Raw genomic sequence first — 21,768 nt, 5'->3', positions numbered from 1 at the left:
AAATAATTTCACCCGTTTTAAAGCATAAGATATCGGTAGGAAAAGAAATCCTATCCGGGCCATTTGGTGTAATCTTTCTGCGTCTCTAGGAAGGAAGGTAAGATGAGGACAGACATGAATCCGTCACCAACTTAGCAGACATTAAGTTTCCCCTTCTTCCTTGGGGGGGGGTCTCTGTGCCCAGGCCCCCTGTACCTGTCAGAATTTTCTAGGTTTGGGCCGGTGGAGGCCAAGAACCCGGAGGCTGGATCCTGGGGACTTGGTTTCCGGTGCCGCTCGGTAGCTTGTGACATTGAGCACAATGCTTGTTTTTCAGCGCTGTGGTTTCATGACTTGGGAAACGGGAACAATATATCTGTTTTATAAGGCTGCTGTGCAGATGAAACGGGCCTGTGTGTGGAAAGCCCTTTCGCACGGCGAAAAGCTCCCCAGATGTGAGTTATTATCGTCTGTAAAGGGCACAGAATCTGTTTCAGTTGTCGAGGAGGTTGCAGAAAGGCTCCTTGACACTTGTAGTCAGAACTTGACCCTGAGCTTAATCTCGCCGCCAAGCGAAAGGGTTCCTGCGCCCCGCGGCGGCGGCCCGGGGCTGGGTCACCCTCGCGGCCGGCGCGGCCACTGACTGCCATCTTCCATCCGCTGCCCCACGGTCCTCCCACCGATCTCCCGGGAGGGCCGCGACGTGCTCCGTTCGCCATTTGGGTGGCGCCGGCGAGAGGGTGTGGGCCGGGGCGGAACACGGGCCCGCGGCCCGGGGTGGGGGTGGGGGCGGGGCGAGGGGCGGGGCCTCCAGCGGAGGGCGTGGCCTCGCCCCACCCCACCCCCCGGCGTCTGGGGCGACCGGCGCGCCGGGCTTGCGAGCGAGCGGAGGAGCGCGCGCGGCCCCTGCGCACTCGGCCGCCGCCTGCGCGCGTCGCGGGCCGAGCTTGCACTGTCGCCTCCGCGGCTCCGGAGCTGCGTCCCGGGAGGACGCGCTGCCTTGCGCTGCCCGCCCGTTCCCCACCACAACAGGTCAGGGGAGGGCGGAGGTGAAGCGGGCGCACGACCGGGGACTGGACGCAGAAGGGTCTGGAAGGTAAGCGGGGCCCTGCGCCCCCCGGGCTGGGGGGGTCCGTCGCCTGGTCCCACACGCCGCAGCTGCGGACTTCTCGGAAGCGGAGGCTCTCCCCGCCTCGCTGCGGGCTTCCCAGCGCGCTGACTCAGTCGCTGGCGTTTCCACTTTTCCGGTGGGAACCTTCGGGGAACAGGGGCGAAAAGGGGGCGCAGGGCTCGCGCCGCGCCGACTTGCAATTCTGCGGCAGGTCGCGTCTGGGAAAACAGGACGGGAGCACGGTAGAGACCCGTCCTCCTCCCCTGCCCCCTGCAAGTCCGGCGTAAGCCCGTGCGCCCCGCGCTGTGCGGGAAGATATCCCGCTGTTGGAACACGGTCCGTGAGTTGCGTAACAGGAGTCCCAGAAGTTTCTCGTGGGGCAGAAGGGGGGCTCTTCTCTCTACCTCGAGACCCCTCCCCCATGCGCCTGGTGACGGTTGGTGGTTCCGATCCCATCTAATTGTGATGGAGAGGGGGGCGCGCGTCGGTGGTCTGCAGCCTCCAGGGAGCGAGGGGGAAAGTCGGAGACACGCTCTGAGTCTCGCTTCTGGGGCGGGGACAGCAGCGTCCTCCTCGTATGGTACGGGTTAATTTCTCTTGATAATATTTTTTTTTCCTCTGGTGTCTGATCCTCTGTCGCTCTGGGAAGCCCCCGACGGTGCCAGAGTTGGAGCCGACGGATTAGAGGAATTGGGGAGTTGTATGAATCAGACATTTCTGCAATGTAGTGGTAGCTACTTAGTGGAGCTTGCGAGAGGCCTTCGGGCGACTTGATACTTTCCTAGTGGGTTTGTTTTTCCGGAGTTTCTCCTGCGCCTTCGCCACCCCCCCCCCCCCCCAATTGTTACGCAGATCGTCAGGGAAGACCCTTGGCTTTGGAAGTGGAAAGGGGTCCGAATCTTCTGAGAACTAGTCCCTGTTGGGGGAAAGACCTTGCTGCCAGTGATTGGGTTTTAAGGGTGGGGTAGGGGGTAATTTTAACCCTGTTGGTGCACGTGGCGGGGGGAGGGGGACACGACGTAATACCACTGAGGAACCTGACATTAAAACCTTCAGGGCGAAACCGTGAGTTAAGCGAAGACCCAGGGTTCCCTGGGACAGTTGCAAAGTGAGAAGAGCTCAGTAATTAATTGAGGCACAGAAACATTAAACGAAGGAACCTGAGAGGTGTGGGGAGTTTTGCTTGTGCACGATTATTTCCTAGCAAGAGCATGCAGAGTATGTAGGAGGTGGGTGGCGGTGGGTGGGACAGCTCTCTTCGACCTGCGTGGTGTCAGACACCGGTGGGGATGGAAAGGCACGAAAAAGAGAGACCTTTGGACTCGAGAGTCAATAGTTTTCTCTGAGGCTTAAGAATACCTTGGCAAGGCCCTGTGTCAGTGTTTACTTCCTCTGTCTAATGTATTTCCTTAGTTTGCCTTTCATCTTTAGTGGAAAGGATTTCTTGAGTGGATGTTCTGGAAGTAGGTTCGCAGAATTGGAAATTCTGGATGGTTTTGCCTTTTTAAATTTAAAGGTGTTGTCTCTTCCCAGCGTTGCAGAGTATTGTATTTGAAGATTAAACATGTAGAAAAGCAATGGCAGGAGCTCAAGGATAATTAATGATCCAAGGGAGACTAAGAGAGAAAACAAGAGTAGATAAGTAGTACTTAAAACTAGGAAAACCTATTTGAATTTAGCTATTTTTAAGGAAAGAAAGCACCAAGGAAAGAATTTGGGACAGATTTGGTCTCTCTGAGGTAAGGAGGGATTGAAGAAGAGCGGGACTTTGGGGAAAAAAATGAGTTTAGATATTGGGTACTGTTTTCTTTTTTCAAATACAACTTGCAAGCATGATGAGGCTGGGGATGTGGGACTTCAGGTATGTTGCTGTGAATTCTTTGCTTTCCACCTGCAAGAAGAAAATGAATTGTTACATATTAGAATTAGTATGTCTTATTCGTTAACTGCAGCAGTTGAATTTCTGTAGTGTCTTTGCATTTGTCATTTTCTTTACTCTTGAACTTTGCAAAAATACAATTGTGAAGACTCACAATGTGTTAAAGTAGGATACAAAGGTCATCCAGAGATTAAGAATTTATGGCAACAAAGTCAGGTCATTTTAAACATTATTTTCTCCTGCAAGATGCAGATCATGCATGCATTTTTTTGCCACCAGAAGTCACTGTTCCACTATGGGGTAATAAGACTATTGAAACTAGTAGCTGTCTCTCCTGTTTCCTATCTAGTTTAACTGAATTTTGCAAAGAGCTAAAAATTTATCTCTCTCTCTCTCTCTCTCCCCCTTTTTCTCTCTTTTAAACTAAGATATTTGCTCAATTGGATTGAATTTGGATGAGACTGTTCAATTAAAATACATATATGAAATATCTTTTATCAGGCACCCCTGCAGATTGGTCATGTGACTGTTCACTTGCTGTTACATATTGCCTTGAAAGTTGAAAAGATGGGTGAAAAAATTAAGCTTCTAAAAGACAAACTTGTTTTCAATATTTTTGAAAAGCAAGTAGAAGGAGTTTCATGCTGAACTCTGTAATTTGTGGTCTTTCATCAAACAAATTTGCATAATCCCTTATGAAGTTAGTTGAATGTTAAAATCCCAGATCTTGAGGGGGCCTTATGCTTTCACTTTTCAAAAAGTAAAGCTATTTTATAGATAAATATTTCCATCAGTATAAGAGCTACAAAGAGGACAGTAGACCCTGTATATGTCTCATTTAAGGTATAGTAACATAAGTGGAATTTTCTCCTTACAATTAAAAGCCCTTCATTGAAAGCTATCCTTGAACTTGAATTCATTTGCTCTCTTAGATATTGTCTGTTGAAGCTAAAAGCCCAAAGTTCCCCTATTTCAAGGCTCTAGACCGTTAACTGATTTTTCAGAAGATTGAGAAAGTATGTTAGAGAAAGTACAAATTAAGGAACTGCATTTACCATGAATATACAAAGTTTTGTAAATAAATTATATTTTCCTCATTAAATTATACATTCAACAGTCATTTCTCTTCCTAAATGGTATTTATTTGGCAATGGCTTTCTAGTAGTCTCCTTTTATATACAGTAGGAGCTTATTTAATATTGATTTGAATCTAAAATTTTATTAAAATAGATGACATAAACCCTACAATCTGTGTATTGAAATTCTACCATAGGGTGGAAGCAGATGCAAAATATGTGGTTCTTTGCAGGTACACATCTTTATTTCTCCTACAAGATAACTGTTTACATGTGCACAACAGACTGTTGTAGGCCTGATACCACGAGACTCTCCAAGGCCATCAGGGTTGCTAATTTTTCTGCCTTATGCCTTAGGACAGAACTCCTTCAGCAGTGTTCTCCAGGGGGAAGCAAATCAGCTGATTTCCTTAAATTATCTGGCCCATTTTAAACATGACTAAGTATTTCTTGCTAGAGTGACTTTTTCCTATTAAAAGACTGAGGTTATTGTGACAAGTAGTGCCTGAAGAAATCAATTACATCATTATTATAATATCTCATCTTCATTTCTAATATATATCATAAATATTGAGCATCTTCTCTGTGACAGACAGTACTCTAAGCATTGGAGAGAACATGTGATGACATCATCACCAAGAAAGAGAAAGGGCCCATGTCGGTAAATTGACACTTAACTGTTTACCAACAGCTTTCCTTAAGCCTCATTGCAGCTCTGAAGTTGGAGTTCATTTTCCATTTTAAAATCAGGAAACTGAGTTGAAGAAGTTAAGTGACTTGACGCTGTGACTCAAAGCCTGGTGCCTTTTCTACTATGGTACGCTGTGTTGGCTATGTTGATATGTGGTTTCCTGTTTTTCAAGAATTACCGCTTGACTCTAAAATATAAATAGTGTTTCTTCTTGGCTAAGTAATTCTTTCTGATCGTTATGAGAATAAAAAAGCAAGTGTTTTCATTTAGGATTCTGGACATATATTTGTACCTTAAAGGAAAATATTATGCAGACCTATTTAACAGATACATGGTGCTTATTTGCACTAGATAAGAATCGTTATCTTCCTAAAAATTAAATACAGGTCCTTACAACCTGGCTCCCTTAGTGCCTGAAAAGTATCATCCAGTTTATGAAAGCTCAGTTTATAGAGTTTTGAGAGCATCTCCCTGTGTAAATCGGGATATACCCATACCATTTCCTTTGGTGTTATGAATACAGTGAATATGTGCAGTATAGCAGTAGAAATTCTCAGATATGTGATGTATATTAGAATCTCCTGGAAGGCTTGTTAAAACACAGATGTGCTCCCCCACCCTCAGAGTTTCTGATCCATTAGGTCTGGGGTAGTGCCCAAGAATTTGCATTTGTAACATGTTCGCCGGTGATATTGATGCTGCTATTTCTGGAAGCACACTTTGAGAACCACTGCAGTGTAGCAGAGAGTTTTAAACAGGTTTCTGAGCCAGACAGCTTGGGTTTGAATCTTGGATGTGCCACCTACTAGCTGTCAGACCTTAGGCAAATTACTTAACTTCTCATCCAGAACTGTGAGGTTGAAATTTTGCTAACAAGCTAACCTGACACAGTTTCATGGACTCCTGGGTTAGAGAGGAATGACTTTATCACTCATCATAACAGCTGTAGCTAGAGTTATCAACGTTATCTTACACTGGTTTCCTAAGGCCACTTGCCGAAAGGCAGTGTGAGGAGAGCCAGGTGACACCTGTAAGCACCAGTGGGTTGCGTTAGAGAGAGGAATCCCGAGTTTAGAGAATTTCAGTCTTTTATAATTGTCAGTAAGCAAGTCTGCTCTTCACTCCAGAGGGAGACTTTATCTTGATTATACGATATAGTAGACATGGTGCCCTTAGCTCTTTGGCTATCTCTGTTTTCCAAGGCTGTTCACCAAAAATCCTTAAAGATAATCTAAATAAAGCAGTTGGTGCCTCTGCTTGTAAAACATGCAGAAATGCCACAGACCCATAGAGAAATTGTCTCCTGACATTTTCCATTTCTCAGTTTTTTCCCTTATAAAATGGGGTAGCCTATAGTGTATCACCCTTATGGGTAGTTGAGTAAATTGAAAGTACTAAGGTTTGGCAAGTACTTGGAGCAGAGCATGCTAAGTCCTGCATGAATGTTTGCTGCTGTTATTCCTGAAGGAAGAAATTGTGTTCTCACTCTTTTTTTTTTTTAATGGTAAATGTTGCCTTGTAAGATGAAATATTTGCTTTACTTTGAATAAATTGCATAACTTTCGGTTTGTTTCAAGAAACTTCTTTAATGGGTCCACATTTTTAAATGGGGATAGTGCATTGTATATTTTACCAGCCCACGGAGAATGAGGCAGAGACATTTCCTAACAATGTTCATGCGCTTTTCCATGTTTCTTAGCCTCTTTAAGGTTATACAGAGTCATGTGACTAATTCTGTCCAGTGGGAGTAACATGTCACTTCACTCCTGAAGCATTTAAGTGGCTATTGTAAGACCTTCCAACAGCTTGACTTTCTCAGTGAGAAACAAATCTCCCCACCCTCTCTCTACTCCTACACATCAGTATGCAATGGATGTAAAGATTGAGCATGAAGTAAGCCCTTGTTCTGCGAAGGTACTAAGATCTGGTGGTTTATTTGCCACTATAGCATACCCTAGACTATTCTAACTGTAGTCCAATTTCTGTAAGGTTTGCCTAACACGGGGAAGTTGATGGCCATTTATTTTAAAAAAAAAAAAAAAAAAAAAACTCTGAGTATGTATATGTAAAAGCTGGACACAGAGCTTGCATTCCACTGAAGGGAGATAAGCAACAAACATTTATCTGTTTATTTTGCATAAGTTAATTTCACATAGCAGTAAGTACTATGATAAAAGTGTGACTAACACTATTGTTTTTATACCCAGTACCCCTTCCTGTATGTTCTTGTTGCTAAAAGAGCCTTAATTGCTAAGAGACTACATTTGCCCAGGTGATAGATCATCTTTGTTCTAAGCCTGTGATGACAATTTGTATCCTGATTTACCTGCCTCCCTTGTATCCAGAAGAAGTCAGGTGACCTAGTTCTGGTTTTTTGATAGCCAAGGTTTTTGGGAAGGAGTTTCCTTTCCTGACAAAAGGAGCCAGATATGGCTGGCACAGACAAACCTTCCTCTGCTCCTCCTCTTCCTGCTTTCAGTGTGAATGAGATGTCTGCTTATGGCATCAGCCATTTTGCACTATAAGATGACAGGCATAAAGACAGCATGCTAAACACTGCAGAGCAGAAAAAGCCAGAGTTCCTGATGGCCTCATTGAATAGCTAAAACTACCCCAATAGCCACTCTCTTCTAGACTTGCTATAGGAGAAACATAAACCTCTATTAATTTAAGCAGCTGTTACTTGCGGCTAAACACATTCCTAACCGATATAATAGAACAGAGAGTGAATAGTCTGCAGAGTGTGGTTGAGGGCACAGCAGTGTTACATTAGCTTTGGGAATCAAGGACGACCTCTCTGAGAATGTATCATTTTGCTGAGAAACAAATGATGAGAGGAAGCCAACAAGATATGGGATGCATATTTGAGTGTGGGGTAGCACCATAACCTCACTGAATGAAGCTTTGAAGTGGAGAAGAGATAGTTGGGAAATTGTATGGATTTCTAAGCTCATGAGGTCCATATGGCATGGGAGAGCTAGAGGAACTGTAGGTGGTCAAGTCAGCTTGGGGTCCTGGGAGATTATGATCTGCTTGGGGTAGAGTTCTGGAGACTGAAATAGCCTGTGTGGCCCATGACTTACCCCTGACACATTGCCTGTTACCAAGAGACTGTTACTCTTGGAAGGTGTGTGTGGGTAAAGAAGCAGAGATGATGAGGTACTGACCAGTCCAAGAGTCCTCTGGATGGAGTATTTCTTAAACACTCTGTTTTGGAAATGAGGTCATGGCCCTGGGATTTTGAGACCTCCTAGCTCTGTCCAGTTGAAAGCTTCCCTGATGTGTGGACTCTCCCTAGCACATGGTTGACTATTGCTATTTATTCAGTGCCTACCATGAGCCATTCAGGCTAAAAATTTGACAAACGTTATGTGTAACCTGACAACAACCCCATGAAACCCCATATTACTGATGAGAAAGCTGAGGCCTTAGAGAAGAACAGTAATTTTCTTGAGGTCTTATAGCGAGCTGCAAAGCAAGCCTTTTACCAGCATGTCATAAAGACTCCTGAGAGTAGGTTCCCCAGAATGTGCTAGGTTTTGGAAGCACTTAATGACCAGAACAGAATATTTGAAAATATCCTGGAACGTTTTTTATATTCCTCTTCACCCTTTTTCTTTCCCTTTATTTATATCTGTATGTGGTGTGAGTGTCATAAGACTTTTGTGTAGATGTCTGTATACATATATACGAGGGCTGTCTAGAAAGTATCCAGCCATGTAATATGAAAAATAGAGACATTGAGGAAGATACATGAAACATTGTACATAGGACAATGACACCTCATTCCCCTTAAAAAAGTAGGCACCCTGGGACCTCACACAGTTCTCCCAGCGTCTCTTAACCTGTACACGTTCAGCATTCTCAGCTGTTCTGCGGGTCGCAGGCCTTCCAGAGCATGGATCACTTTCAACAGATTCTTGACCATCTTTGAAGCGTTTGTACCACACTTTTTGCACTGCGCTCATTGCAGTCTCCCCAAAAGCCTTCTGAATTATCCGAATAGTTTCTGCAGAGGCATGTTTAAGCTTAATGCAAAATTCGGTGCAGATTCAGTTTGCTCTCCTTAGTCATTTTGGATGTGACGGCCACACAGTACACGCGCTCACTCAACTGGCGTCTAGCGCCTTACTGACTAGTGCAGTGAAGTTCTTTGCTCACGCGTGTGCATTCCAGTACACTCGCCGTGGCTGCCAGGTCACGACGTCAGTGTTGAGGATGTCCGGGATGTCGGGCAGACCATTCTCTTTATATTAACAATGGCTGGGTGCTTTCTGGACAGCCTTCGTATACATATGGATGGATATACATACTCAGTGCACACTGGAATTGTTTTTCCTGCTATTTTAGGGAGAAAAGCAGTTTGCTACACATGACATTTTAATTTCTTGAAGAAATTTGGATTGCAAGAGAGTGGAAGGACCATAGAGGAATTACTTAAGTAGACCTGACGGGGTGCATTCCTAAATGAAATGTAATTGGCATCACTCACATAAAACTTAATGTGGTTATTGCTGACTGTAATAAGAGCTGCTGTGGATTGAATGCCAGTGATGTGTCAGTGTCCTTGGCATTTTAGATAGGTGAAATAATTTACGGTTTTCAGTAACTCTGTAAGGTAGGGAGCTATTGTCCATTTTACAGATGGGAGCACTGAGGACTATGGAGCTTAACTTGCCCAAGGTGATGGAGCAGCTCACTTGAGCCTAGCTTCTTTCTGCTTTATAGCACCACTCTGTTTTTAACACACCCAAGTTGGTATCTTCCCCACTTTATTTATTTATTTATTTATTTTTGACAGAGGGTCTCACTCTGTTGCCCAGGCTATAGAGTGCTGTGGCATCAGCCTAGCTCACAGCAACCTCAAACTCCTGGCCTCAAGCAATCCTCCTGCCTCAGCCTCCCGAGTAGCTGGGACTGCAGGCATGTGCCACCATTCCCAACTAATTTTTTCTATATATTTTTAGTTGTCCAGCTAATTTCTTTCTCTTTTTGGTAGAGATGGGGTCTCTCTCACCCTTGCTCAGGCTGGTCTCTAACTCCTGGGCTCAACCGATCCTCCCGCCTCCCAGGGTGCTAGGATTACAGGCCTGAGCTACCACGCCCAGCCTTTTTTTTTTTTTTTTTTGTAGAGACAGGGTCTCACGCTTCCTCAGGCTGGTCTTGAACTCTTGGCCTCAAGCAATTCTCGTGCCTGGGCCTCTTAAAGTGATAGGATGAGCTGCAGTGCCCAGCCCCCATGTGACTATTTTTAAGAATTATTCCTTGGCCGGGCGCGGTGGCTCACGCCTGTAATCCTAGCACTCTGGGAGGCCGAGGTGGGCGGATCGTTTGAGCTCAGGAGTTCGAGACCAGCCTGAGCAAGAGCGAGACCCCATCTCTACTAAAAATAGAAAGAAATTATATGGACAGCTAAAAATATATATAGAAAAAAATTAGCCGGGCATGGTGGCGCATGCCTGTAGTCCCAGCTACTCGGGAGGCTGAGACAGGAGGATCGCTTGAGTTCAGGAGTTTGAGGTTGCTGTGAGCTAGGCTGACGCCACGGCACTCACTCTAGCCTGGGCAACAGAGTGAGACTCTGTCTCAAAAAAAAAAAAAAGAATTATTCCTTGAAGAAGAATTGCTAAACTGTAGTGTTTACTAAATCCGTTCTTAGCAGTGGTTTAGAATAATAATTTCCCGACTACAATAGGCCAATATTTAAACCTAACCTTATCTGAATTGCATTGCTACTCTGTACAAATCATATATGAGCAATCTAAACAGCCTTTCGTCAGCTGCATTTGGTCTTCCCTGTGAGACATAACTGATAATAATCGATAATCTAGTGATGTCGTTTCCCTGCCCCTGCCTCCTAGTGAAGGGAAGGATTTGAGCTGCACAGACAGGTCCCTGGCTGCACCCAGGGGTGGGACCCTCAGGAGCTGTGGTCTCTTTCACTTTGAAAGAGACCCACTCACCTCCCCAAAGAAGCTGTGGTGGTCCTGAGTGGTGAGACCCAGGGGGTTGCTCACTGCCCCAGGTTTCTACTTAGTCAGTCTTAGAACCATTTTTCACTACAGATCCGGACTGTTTGCTCCTCACTTCCTTTAAGTCTTTGCTGAGCTGTTACATTCTCTGACCACCCTATATAAAATTGCAACACCCTACCTTGATTCCTCTCTGACACTCTCTACTCTTGTTTTGTTTTTCTCTATAGCACCTTTTAATATCTAACATCTATATATGTGTCTTCTTTGCTTACCTCCTGCTTACCTAGGTAAGCTCCGTGGTGCTGAGAGTTTGTTTTCTTCACTCTCTTTATTCTGAGTCCCTGGCTTAAAGCAGATGTTCAGGAAATATTTGTTGGTTCAGTGAGTAAAAGAACAAACAGGAGAACTCAGGACCCGTCTCTCAGATCGGCGTCCATCAACAGCCCAGCCTGCCTCCATCCTTACGGTTCTCACCCTCCACCGGGGAGCCCTGGGGTGGGTTCTGCTGGGTTGCAAGCAGGTTGAGCATCTTCCTTGGGAGGGTCATGTGGGGAGAGCCACCAGGGGCTCTTCAGATGCCTTTACAGAAGTGTTATGCAGAATGCCAGCATGAATACAACACTGTTTTATTGGTTACTTATGGTGTGCCAGCCCTGTGTGTGGAGAGAGAGAGAGAGAGAAAATGAGAACCCCAGAGAGAGAGAGAAAGAGAGAGAGAGAACCCCAGAAGCTGGGGGTGGGAGGTAGGGTTGTAGGGGAGTGCAGGGTGTGGAAAAAAAGAAAGGGGGTGAAGAAAAGAGAGGGAGGAAGAGAAAAAAGAGAGAAAGTGAGAGATAATAAGTGGTGAGGGCATGGAGAAGAGTGGGGCTCAGTTGGAGAGCTTGCCTAGGGCCCCTATATCTGGTTGGAGGAGTTTGACCCTGAAAAACTTAAGAGTTCTGCTAGTGTGTGAGTTTAACTAGAATATTTGCAACATCCATGTTGCAGTCCTTTGGGAGAGGAGACAGAGTGACAAGTGATACTTACTAGCATGGAAACATTGTAGTTAGTAAGTCAGCAATTTAAATTTCATGGCCAAGGGCAATAAACTTATCGGAGTCCGAGCGGAGCTGTGAAGGACTACATTCATGTTTCAGCTTTAGCTGAAATTGTAACAGTTAGCTTCTTAATCAGGCATAGCGGGCAAGCTGAAATGATTGCAAGTTTGATGTAGTGTTTCTGTTTGTATCAAATAGTTTGTTACATCTGTACTAAGATAATTTAGTAATATACTTTTGCCTTAAGGATGTTTGAAAAATAAAATAGAAACTAAAGCAAGTTAGGATAGGTGCAGTCAGTTTATAGTCACTACAGAGAGAAAAGGAAACAGCTGTTGATAGTTTTAGCTGTAGAGGTTGTTTCTAGAGATAACACGAGATAGTACCAAGGCTAGCTGCACACACGGGGTAGTATTTTTTTCTCCCTCTAAAATCCAGTCCTGTTTTGAGAGAATGCTCAAGAATTGGAGTTTTCCTTTTTTTTTTTTTTTTTTTTATCTTTTTCTTAAAAGTAAGTGCCTTTTATGAGTGCAAGTAAAATCTTAAAATGTGTTGTTACTGGGCCCCACAGAAGTGTTGGGTTCTTCTGTGAAAATCACCTGTTGGTTTCCTTTCTCTTGCATGCTTGACACTCTTAGTTTTCTTCCTTTTAATTCTAGTGAGGATGTTGACACAAACTGTGACCTCAGGCAAATTACTTAAAACTGAGTCTTCATTTTCTTCTCTATAAAATGGCATTTTAATATCTATCTTGCAAGCTTATTGTAACGTTTACATGAAATGCCATTTTTAAAAGGACTTATATAACAGAATGCTTGGCACAAAGTAGACACCAGGGAAAAGTTATCTTCTCTCCTCCTCATGATGAACTTGTGCATATTTTTTCTTGCTGAAATGGCTTTGAGTAGCAGCCTGAACATTTAAAAGTGCATTTGGCCTTTGATATATGCTAGCTTGTTTGGTCATGCAACTTGGGCATTGTTGGAGAACTCTTGTCTAGTTCAAATGAGAACTTTGAATTCTGTCTCCAATAAGGTTTCTTACAAGTCATGTGTGCCTGTAAGTTTACTTATGGGCTAATACTAACAGGCTGCTGTTTCTCTTCCAGATGAACAGACTTGCCTCTTCCCACTGACGGCAGCGATGGCATTTACTGAAAGAGTCAACAGCAGTGGCAACAGGTAAGCAAAGAATCCATGATTTCAAGGACATACTAGTATTTAATTTTACAATCCACTTTTCAAAGGACCGTTTGGTCCTTTTCATTTTGCATCTTAAGAACTAACTGATGCAGGAAAATGTTTGTCAATTTCAGTTTTTTCTCTACATGAAGTCAAACCTGTTAGACTACCTACATATTTTTTCTTTAAATCTAGTAATCTCTTGAGTCTCTTAACTCATTTCTTTAAAATGTGAGAGTTAGATTACATCAGCATCCTAATTCTGTGTTCAAGATACCGGTTGATGTAGCAGTGATTTGGGAAAATGTACACATGTTCAGCCTGTGCTGAAACGGGTATCATGATAAATTCACCTCATTATGAGTGCTGTGAAGGAGGGAATTCTGCCACATTTATATTTTATCCCTTTCACTTCACACCCCTCTTTCCAACTCTGCATGCACAGTTCAATGCTTTCTTGCATATACTATATGATAAGTGTTGATTGAGGGGAGCGTATTAACGTTTTGAAGCAGTTTTAAAGAATAACTCATCTGACATCCAGAAAGATTTCTTATTATCACTGATTATTGTTATTATATATATTTTTTGAGACAGAGTCTCACTCTGTCACCTTGGCTAGAGTGCAGTGGTATTGTCATAGCTGGCTGCAAACTCAAACTTCTGAGCTCAAGCGATGCTCCTGCCTCAGCCTCCCAAGTAGCTGGGACTACGGGGCGCAATCCACGACGCCTGGCTAATTTTTCTATTTTTAGTAGAAATGGGATCTCGCTTTTGTCAGGCTGATCTCAAACTCCTGACCTCAAGAGATCTTCCCGCCTCATCCTCCCAGAGTGCTAGGATTACAGGCATGAGCCACCATGCCTGGCCTGATTAGTTTTTTAATCTACGCTATTAGCTATTCAAAAACATATTTAAGCATAAGAAATGTGGGTTCAAACTTACTCAGCTGGTATTTATAGGGTAGTAAAATGGACGATGGTACCTGTGATTCTGGACTGGCCTGAATGCTTCCCTTCTTCCTCCCCCTTTCCGGTTCATGTAGGAAATTCTTCAATTCCTGGTGGTCCTGGCGGGGCTGTTGTTAAACTTGGTACACTCTCCTCCCCCACCAAAGGGAAGACAAGTGACCCAGACTGCTGCAAATCCGCATTGTGCTGGGGAGGGAACTGTTGTCATTTGTCTTTAGGTTTGTACTGTTCTCAGTTACACATGTTTTAAATTTTTGCATAGTTAAATGTCTTGTCCTTTAAGAATTCTGGCTTTGATTGTGCTTAGAAAGGTCTTTTCTACTCCAAGATTGTGAAAATAGTGTCATGTGTTCTTCGCTGGCACTCGTATAATTTCATTTTTTGCATTTGAAACAGAATTTGTAAGCTGGTGGCCTGTGGGACAGATCTGGTCAACATATGGGTTTGGGTTGGCCCTCGCAGTGTTCGGAAAGAAATTATCTGCCAGTGTTTTTTATATAACAATCTAGACTCGTGTCTTTTCGTGAAAAATGTTAAGATTTAGCAGCACTGGGCTTGTATTGCCACATAGCATATTACTCAGGTAGAACTGAATAGCCACAGCTCTTTCAGACAGAACGTGGGCTTTCTAGTTCAGAACTTCCCAAGCGCTGTGCCGTCAAATACTTTTCAGGTGTGCCAAGATGTTGATTTTTTTTTGTTTGTTTTTTGTTTTTTTTTCCCCTCAGCCTGCGGGTCAACCAGAACTCCCACCTAACTTCCTCCGGCAGACACCTGCTTTGTCCATTTGCCCCAGAGAGACTTTACGTTAAAAAAAAAAAAAAAAAGAGGTCAAAGCAACACCAATGCTTGCTAGTTCCTTACAGTTCCCCACACAGCTGGATCCACACAGTTAGTTAGCTGTTTGGCCCTCTTGCAACCCATTTTACATCTTTGGCTTTTTAGTATTTTGAGCCATCTGTAATTAACTTGGGTATAAGGTATATGTTATACATTTCCTTATTAATAAGAAAATGAAAAGATAGGTGATGTTAGGGAGCCTTTTTTTTTTTTAAAGCAAAAATGTATTGTTACAACATAATTTATTAAATCATCTATCTTTTTCTCCCCTGATTTGAATTCTATGTCTAAATTCTATCACATTCTTGGGTCTATTGTTGGGCTCTCTTTTGTTCCATTGATTGTGTCTTTTGGCCATGTTGGCATAGTGTTTCACTGTATCTTTATATGTCTTACTATTTAGGCAGATTTTTTTTTCTGATTACTTTTTTATTTTTAGAATTTTCATGGCTATCCATCTGATTAGATTTCCCAGTGTATTCTGAAGTCAATCATTTCCTAGAAAAATTATTTCTGGCATTTTGAGGGTCCCTTTGAATTCATCAGTTAAGGAGAGTTGGACTGTAGACTATTAAAACTGGGTCTTCCAACGAGAACATAGATATCAGACTGGAGGAAATGGAAAGGGATGAAGAAATTTTAAATTTCCATTGTAAGATTTTTGTGGAGGTCTGATTTTTCAAAAACTTCTAGTTATTGGCTTTATATCCAGCGTGCTTTCTGGTAGACGACTCAATTATGATAGTTAAGACTAATATCAGCGGCAAGATTAAAAGGCTATTTTATATTCTGTTATGTATGTTTTTTGCTGTCGGTTATTATTAAGTTTTGGTGGATAACTGCCCTTTGTAGTAACATTCTAGCAATTGCAGAGCCGTTTTTATTATTTATGTTTACCTTGCCAGCTCTTCATTCCCTGATATGCGCCTTTTAATTTTAATGCCTAATACAAGTAGTAAGCTTGGTAATCCTAAATAGAGCTCTATTTTTAATATAAACCAATAGCTCACTTGTTTAAATGTTTAATCATGATAGGTATTTAATCTGTTCCGTTGCCCAGAAAAAACATCAAATTCATGTGGACCTGGTCCAGGATTAGGACACGTTTGCCGAGGAAACAGATGGGTATTGAGTACGCAGCTCTAATCACTCAAACTAAGTAAAAGTCTGAGCTTGAACCCTTATTTTGCTCCAGAGTATCCAAAGTCGTAAGCGGGGACAGAATATTAATGTAATGTGCAAAGACAGTGTTTATTTTAGTTCTTATAAATAATAAGCTTATTCTGTGAATTCCAGATTTATCAGCATTAGACACTATTGAATTTGAGCTCCCTTATATTTCTCCCACCTTCCCTGCCTCCCCTTTCTTTAGTTCTTTCTAAAAATTGTTATTGGAGTATAACAGACTGAAAAGGACAGACATTGTTAATACAGTTCAGTGTATTTTCACAAAGTGAACACACTTGTGTGACAGATCAGGAGGCAATACCAGCTCTCCAGAAGTCCCCTCCTGTCCCCGTTTGGCTGCTGCTTCCCTCAAAGATCACTATTCTGACTTCTAACATTCTGCATTTAATTGTTTTGCCTGCTTTTCAGTTTTATTTAATCTAGTCATATAGTATATGCCCTTGCATAAAAAGTTTCCATTCAGTTTTGATGTTTGTATTAGCTGATCCTTGAACGATGTGTGTGTGGGGGTTGGGGGTACCACCCCCCCCACAGGTACCCCCTCTCCCCCTGCAGTGGAAAACCCCAAAACTTAACTACGAATCATCTACTGTTGACTGGAAGCTTTACCAATAACATAAACCGTCGATTAATACATAGTTTATATGTTATATGCATTATATACCATATGCTTAAAATAAATTAAGCTAGAAAAGAAAATGTTATTAGGAAAATTATAAGGAAGAGAAAGGAAGTGGATCACCATAAAGGGCTTCATCCTTGTGTTCACATTGGGCAGGTGGAGGGGGGTTGGTTTTACTGTGGGTGGCAGAGGTAGAAGAAAGCTGCGTATAACCGGACCCACACGGTGCAAACCTGTGCTCCAGGGTCAGCTGTATTTTCATTTCTCCTATTTAGTAAATGTAAACATCTTTATATTTTATCTTAATATGTTACACATTATATAATCAATATTTTATATTTTACCATCAACTTCTCCGTTTAATATGATTATTCTTACTCTTTCTTCTACCTGTTTAATCTCTTCTACCCTCCAGCTATTAGTTTTGCTTTCAGTATTAAATTATCCATATTGGTAGCGTATTTTATTTTATAATCATTTGTGCTCTTACAAGCTTTGTCTTTAAAATGACAAGGAAAGTGAAAAAACCAATAAGCATTATTTTCATTATTTTGATTGACAAGTAAAACTAGGATTTCATTTTTCCTCCATGGGTTCACCCAAGTCAACCCAAGTCCCATTTGAAAGAGAAGGTTCATATTGATCAAGACAAATGATGTGGGGGGGGGGGGCATGGGCAATATACATAACCTGAACTTTTGTACCCCCATAATAAGCTGAAAAAAAAAAAAGACAAATGATGGATGAATTGATTGATTGAGAAAGGATCTTACTCTGTTGCCTGGGCCAGAATGCAGTGGTATCCGTAGCTCACTGCAACCTCAAACTTCTGGGCTCAAGCAATCCTTCTGCCTCAGGCTCCTGAGTAGCTGGGACTACTGCCACCATGCCTGGCTTATTTTTCTATATTTTTGTAGAGACAGGGTCTAACTATGTTGCCCAGGCTGGTTTTGACCTCCTGGCCTCAAGTGATCCCCTTGCCTCAGCCTCCCAAACTGTTGGGACTTACAGGCATGAGCTACCTCGGCCAACTGCTACCTTTAGCTGAGTACATTGTTCAGATTCATGCCACATTTTAAATTGCTTCATCTCTGAGTAGTGTTTTTTGTTTTTACTGGAGTTTCCAATTACTTTTGTTTTTCCTTATTGAGGGAGAATGTGCCTTTTTGCCATTTCACTAACATATTCCCCTTCTTACCCTTTTGTATCAGTTGCTTGAAATTTCTCATTTTCTTCTTGGAATCCTGAAATTAAAATTAATTTTTGCAAAGTGAGTGCTAAATTCTGTTCATCTGAAATTGGGCCCAGATAATTGAAGCCAGAGAGTATAGTTGGGATACATTCTGGAAAATTTTTACTTAATGATTGGGGAAAACATGTGAAAATAAAACATGAGAATGAAAGAAGTTTATTTCATGTTATACCTCCAAACTGGTAGCACATGATTGTCTTCTGACATTAGGGTGGGTATTTTTTGTCTTTCTTCTTCTTTTTTTTTTTTTTTTTTTAGTGTGGGTATTTTTAATAAGTGTTTAAGGAGATTTGCTGATACGCTTTTCGGTATTTGGGAAGATTTGAGGGACTGAATTTTGTGGACGGGGAATCGTATTGTAGTGCTGTAGCCCTGGGAGCTTTCCTTCCAGCCGAGAGTCTGAAATAATGTTTAACTCTCCTAATTGCGAAGAGTCCTCAATTAGTGAGGAAGCTACAAGGTGTTCAACAGATTAACACCTATTATATGGACAGATTTTCTTTGTGTGAGTAGATCAGGGACTAAACTTCCAGGTGCTTACTGGAGAGATTAATGGCTGGAGGCCGTGTTTTCCCGAAACAGTGACTGGCTTGGGAATTGTAAATAATCCACACCTGGAATTGTGAAACGGGGAAATAAGGTGGTTTCCTGGATTTTTCCAAGTGAAGCGGTTTCAGGTCTGATTTATAAGTGCAATAATGAATATTGATACAAACCACCTTGTTTTCCTTTATTTTAGAAAATGATTGCTAACTGTACATGTCATTGTCATAGGTAGTTGAAGATGAGTCACTGATAGGTTTAGAGGAATTTAGCTTCAGAATTATCCCAGAATCAAGGAAAAAAAAATTTTTTTTGAGCACTGTTATATCCCAAAGGGACAGTTAAATTTTGGGGCAAAAAAAAAAAAAAAAAAAAGAAACTCTAGTATTTCTCAATAATTTCACCAGTAAAATCTATTTGTCCTGTGATTACATGTCATGATATATATAGTGAGGTTGAATATGGGACTCTGGAGTCAGCTTGTGTTGAGGGCTCTTCTCTGACGTGGACACACTGATTAACTTTTAAAGCCTCATGAAAGTGGGAATAAGGAGAATGATGCATGTAAAGTGCTTATCACAGTGCCTGGAACATCATAAATTCCTCAGTAAATTATTAATTTTGCTACTCAGGTGATGATGGTAAAATGGTGGGTTTCAGGGGAGACAAGAGCTTCCTTAATTCTACTTCCAGGGGAAAGAAAGGCTTTGTTTAGGAGCAACTTTTTGTATTGCAGGGATTCCTTTGTGAGCTACTCCTGTGTTTAGTGCTTAGGAATAGCACTTATAGGAAGGAGATGATAGAGAAACAGACCTTTAACAATAAATAAGACCCAAAGTGTGTGTGTATGTGCAGGGCATACAGATAGCCAGCCTTAAAAGGCATTACTGTGGTCTGTCTACATTTCATATTGGCTGTGCAATTGTCCTAAATCACACACAATGTATATGAAAACACTGCTACGTAGTATTTATTCTTCTACAAGTGGCGTAGTCATCTTAAAAAACAGCAGTAACTTTATTGAGGTACAACTTACATGCTGGGTGGTGGTGGTAGTGGTTGTTGTTGTCTGAGACAGGGTCTCATTCCGTTACCCAGGCTGGAGGGCAGTGGCGTCATCATAGCTCACTGCAGCCTCCAACTCCTGGGCTCAAGCGATCCTCCTGCCTCAGCCTCCCGAGTAGCTGGGACTACAGGTACACCACTACCCCCGGCTAATTTTTCTATTTTTAGTAGAGACAGATTCTCAATCTTGCTCAGGCTGGTCTCAAACTCCTGACCTCAAGCAATTCCTCCTGCCTTGGCCTCCCAGAGTGCTAAAATTACAGGTGAGCCACCATGCCTGGCCTACATGCTGTTTTAGGTATACAGTTTAATGACTTTTAGTAATTTTACTGAGTTGTACAATCCAATTTTAGAACTTGTTCATCAGCCCCCAACAGATGGAACTACCTGTTTACAATTAATCCCATTCCTGGCCAGGGTGTGGCTCACACCTGTAATCCCAGCACTTTGGGAGGTGGGGGGGGGGGAGGTGGGAGGATCGCTTGAGGCCAGGAGTTGAATGAAACCCATTCCCACCCTCAAACCCGGGTGATCACTAATCTATTTAATACTTTTGCTTATTCTGGACATTTCCTATAAACACAATCATACAATATGTGAGTTTTCGTGACTGGCTTCTTTTTAGCATAACGTTTTCATGGTTCATCTATTGTTGTAGCTTGTATTAGTATTTCATTTCTTTTTATTGACAAATAATATTCCATTGTATAGGTATATCATCTTTTGTTTACTATTCACCAGTTGATGGACATTTAGGTTGTGTCAACTTTTTTTGCTGTTATGAACAATGTGGAGCATAGGGCTTTTATTTCTTTTGGGTAGGTGTTTAGGAGAGGCATTGCTTGCTTGTTAGGTAGGTTTCTGTTTAGAGTCATCTTTAGATTATTCTAAGCTCACAAGTCAGTGTTCCCGTGGGTCAGTTTTAAATTCATTTACGTGTGTTTTTTCTATGTCTTTAGCCCAGAACTCTCCACTAATGCTGAGAGCTGGAGGAGAATGAACTAATATTTATTTAGTGCCCTTGGAATAATAGATACTGGTCCAGGCAGTGGACATAATATTGTTGCAGGTGACACCTTGATCCAGGTGGTGGATGAGATGGACATTGAGTTGAAGTGCTTCGTGTTACGTCATCCTTGTCTACGTCATCCTTGTCGGGATGCTAATTGTATACTGTCTTGGTGTGGGGAAGAACGTTTTTCTTCTTTCTGGAGGGCTTCAATTATAAGGGCTTTTCTTCTGAAGCCATAGCAGTCAGCCTCCTTTGGAATCTGTGAAACAGGGCTAGAAAGAAGAGAATTTCAATTTTGTTTTCCCCTGATTTTCAGAAGCTGGAGGGGGGGACATTATTTCAGAATCTGAGTCTTGTTTTCTATGCCTCATGACAACCCTGTATTCTGTATTCAGATTAGTATCCTCATTTTACTGGAGGAAGCAAAGGCCTGGAGACATTCCTAATGGAATGTGTGAATCAGACTATAGGGAATGCTGGGGCAACTAGTTTGTTTTTGGTTGGGAAAATTTTTTGATTTCTACGCTAAATAACATTAAACATATAAAGCACTGTGCAATTTTGTCTCTGTGTTTAAACAAGTTCTGATGCCTTCATCAGAACCTGTCATGCAAAGTGACTTCATTTTTGTTGCTTTTCAAAGATTTTAAAACATTGGTAGAAGGTGGATTGTGTATATTTACCTAGGTAAGATGTTATTAGATGTAGTAAATGAACAGGTTTTACTAAAGCTATGGAAAGCATGAAGTGGTCCATGATTTCTTGTTTAGGAGAGTCAGGTCTAAAAGTTATGATAGAAAGAAGGAAGGAAAGAAGAGAGAAAGAAAAAATCTCATGCATTGTGGCAACAATAAGAGTTAATATTGGCCCTGATTGGCCATGGAAACTTTTTTTTTTTTTTTTTTTTTTTTTTTTGAGACAGAGTCTTGCTCTGTTGCCCGGGCTAGAGTGCCGTGGCGTCAGCCTCGCTCACAGCAACCTCCAACTCCTGGGCTCAAGCGATCCTCCTTTTTCAGCTTCTGGAGTAGCTGGGACTACAGGCATGTGCCACCATGACCGGCTAATTTTTGCTATTTTTGGTAGAAATGGGGTCTAGCTCTTGCTGAGGCTGGTCTCAGACTCCTGACCTCAAGCAGTCCTTCCACCTTGGCCTCTCAAAGTGCTAGGATTACAGGTGTGAGCAACCCACCCCCCAGCCAAGATTAAGATAAATCCTTTTGCTTAAAGTAGTTGAATTGTCCGGGAGTGCTGCTGCTGTTGCCTTGATCTGGGTGCTGGTTATAAGGGTATATTACTTTGTGAAAATCCATGTGTGAGCTGTGCGCTTTCAAAAATGTTTCTTATAT

At 42.2% G+C, this 21,768-nt stretch overlaps 1 protein-coding gene across 2 annotated transcripts in view; it reads left to right on the top strand.

The window, feature by feature from the left end:
• Positions 1-893: 893 nt before the first annotated feature.
• Positions 894-21,768, top strand: part of AFF1 (ALF transcription elongation factor 1) — a 182,598-nt gene continuing 161,723 nt past the window's right edge. For both annotated transcript variants that reach the window (XM_069485366.1, XM_069485365.1), the window contains exons 1-2: positions 894-1,075; positions 12,857-12,929. In XM_069485366.1, coding sequence (XP_069341467.1) covers positions 12,892-12,929 — 38 coding nt within the window. In that variant the 5' untranslated portion in view covers positions 894-1,075; positions 12,857-12,891. The remainder of the gene's footprint in view (positions 1,076-12,856; positions 12,930-21,768) is intronic.

The sequence above is a fragment of the Eulemur rufifrons genome, chromosome 13 (genome assembly GCF_041146395.1).
Source record: "Eulemur rufifrons isolate Redbay chromosome 13, OSU_ERuf_1, whole genome shotgun sequence".
Lineage (NCBI taxonomy): Eukaryota > Metazoa > Chordata > Mammalia > Primates > Lemuridae > Eulemur > Eulemur rufifrons.
Note: the sequence above shows the minus strand (reverse complement) of the source record. Positions and strands in the feature narration are given on the sequence as shown.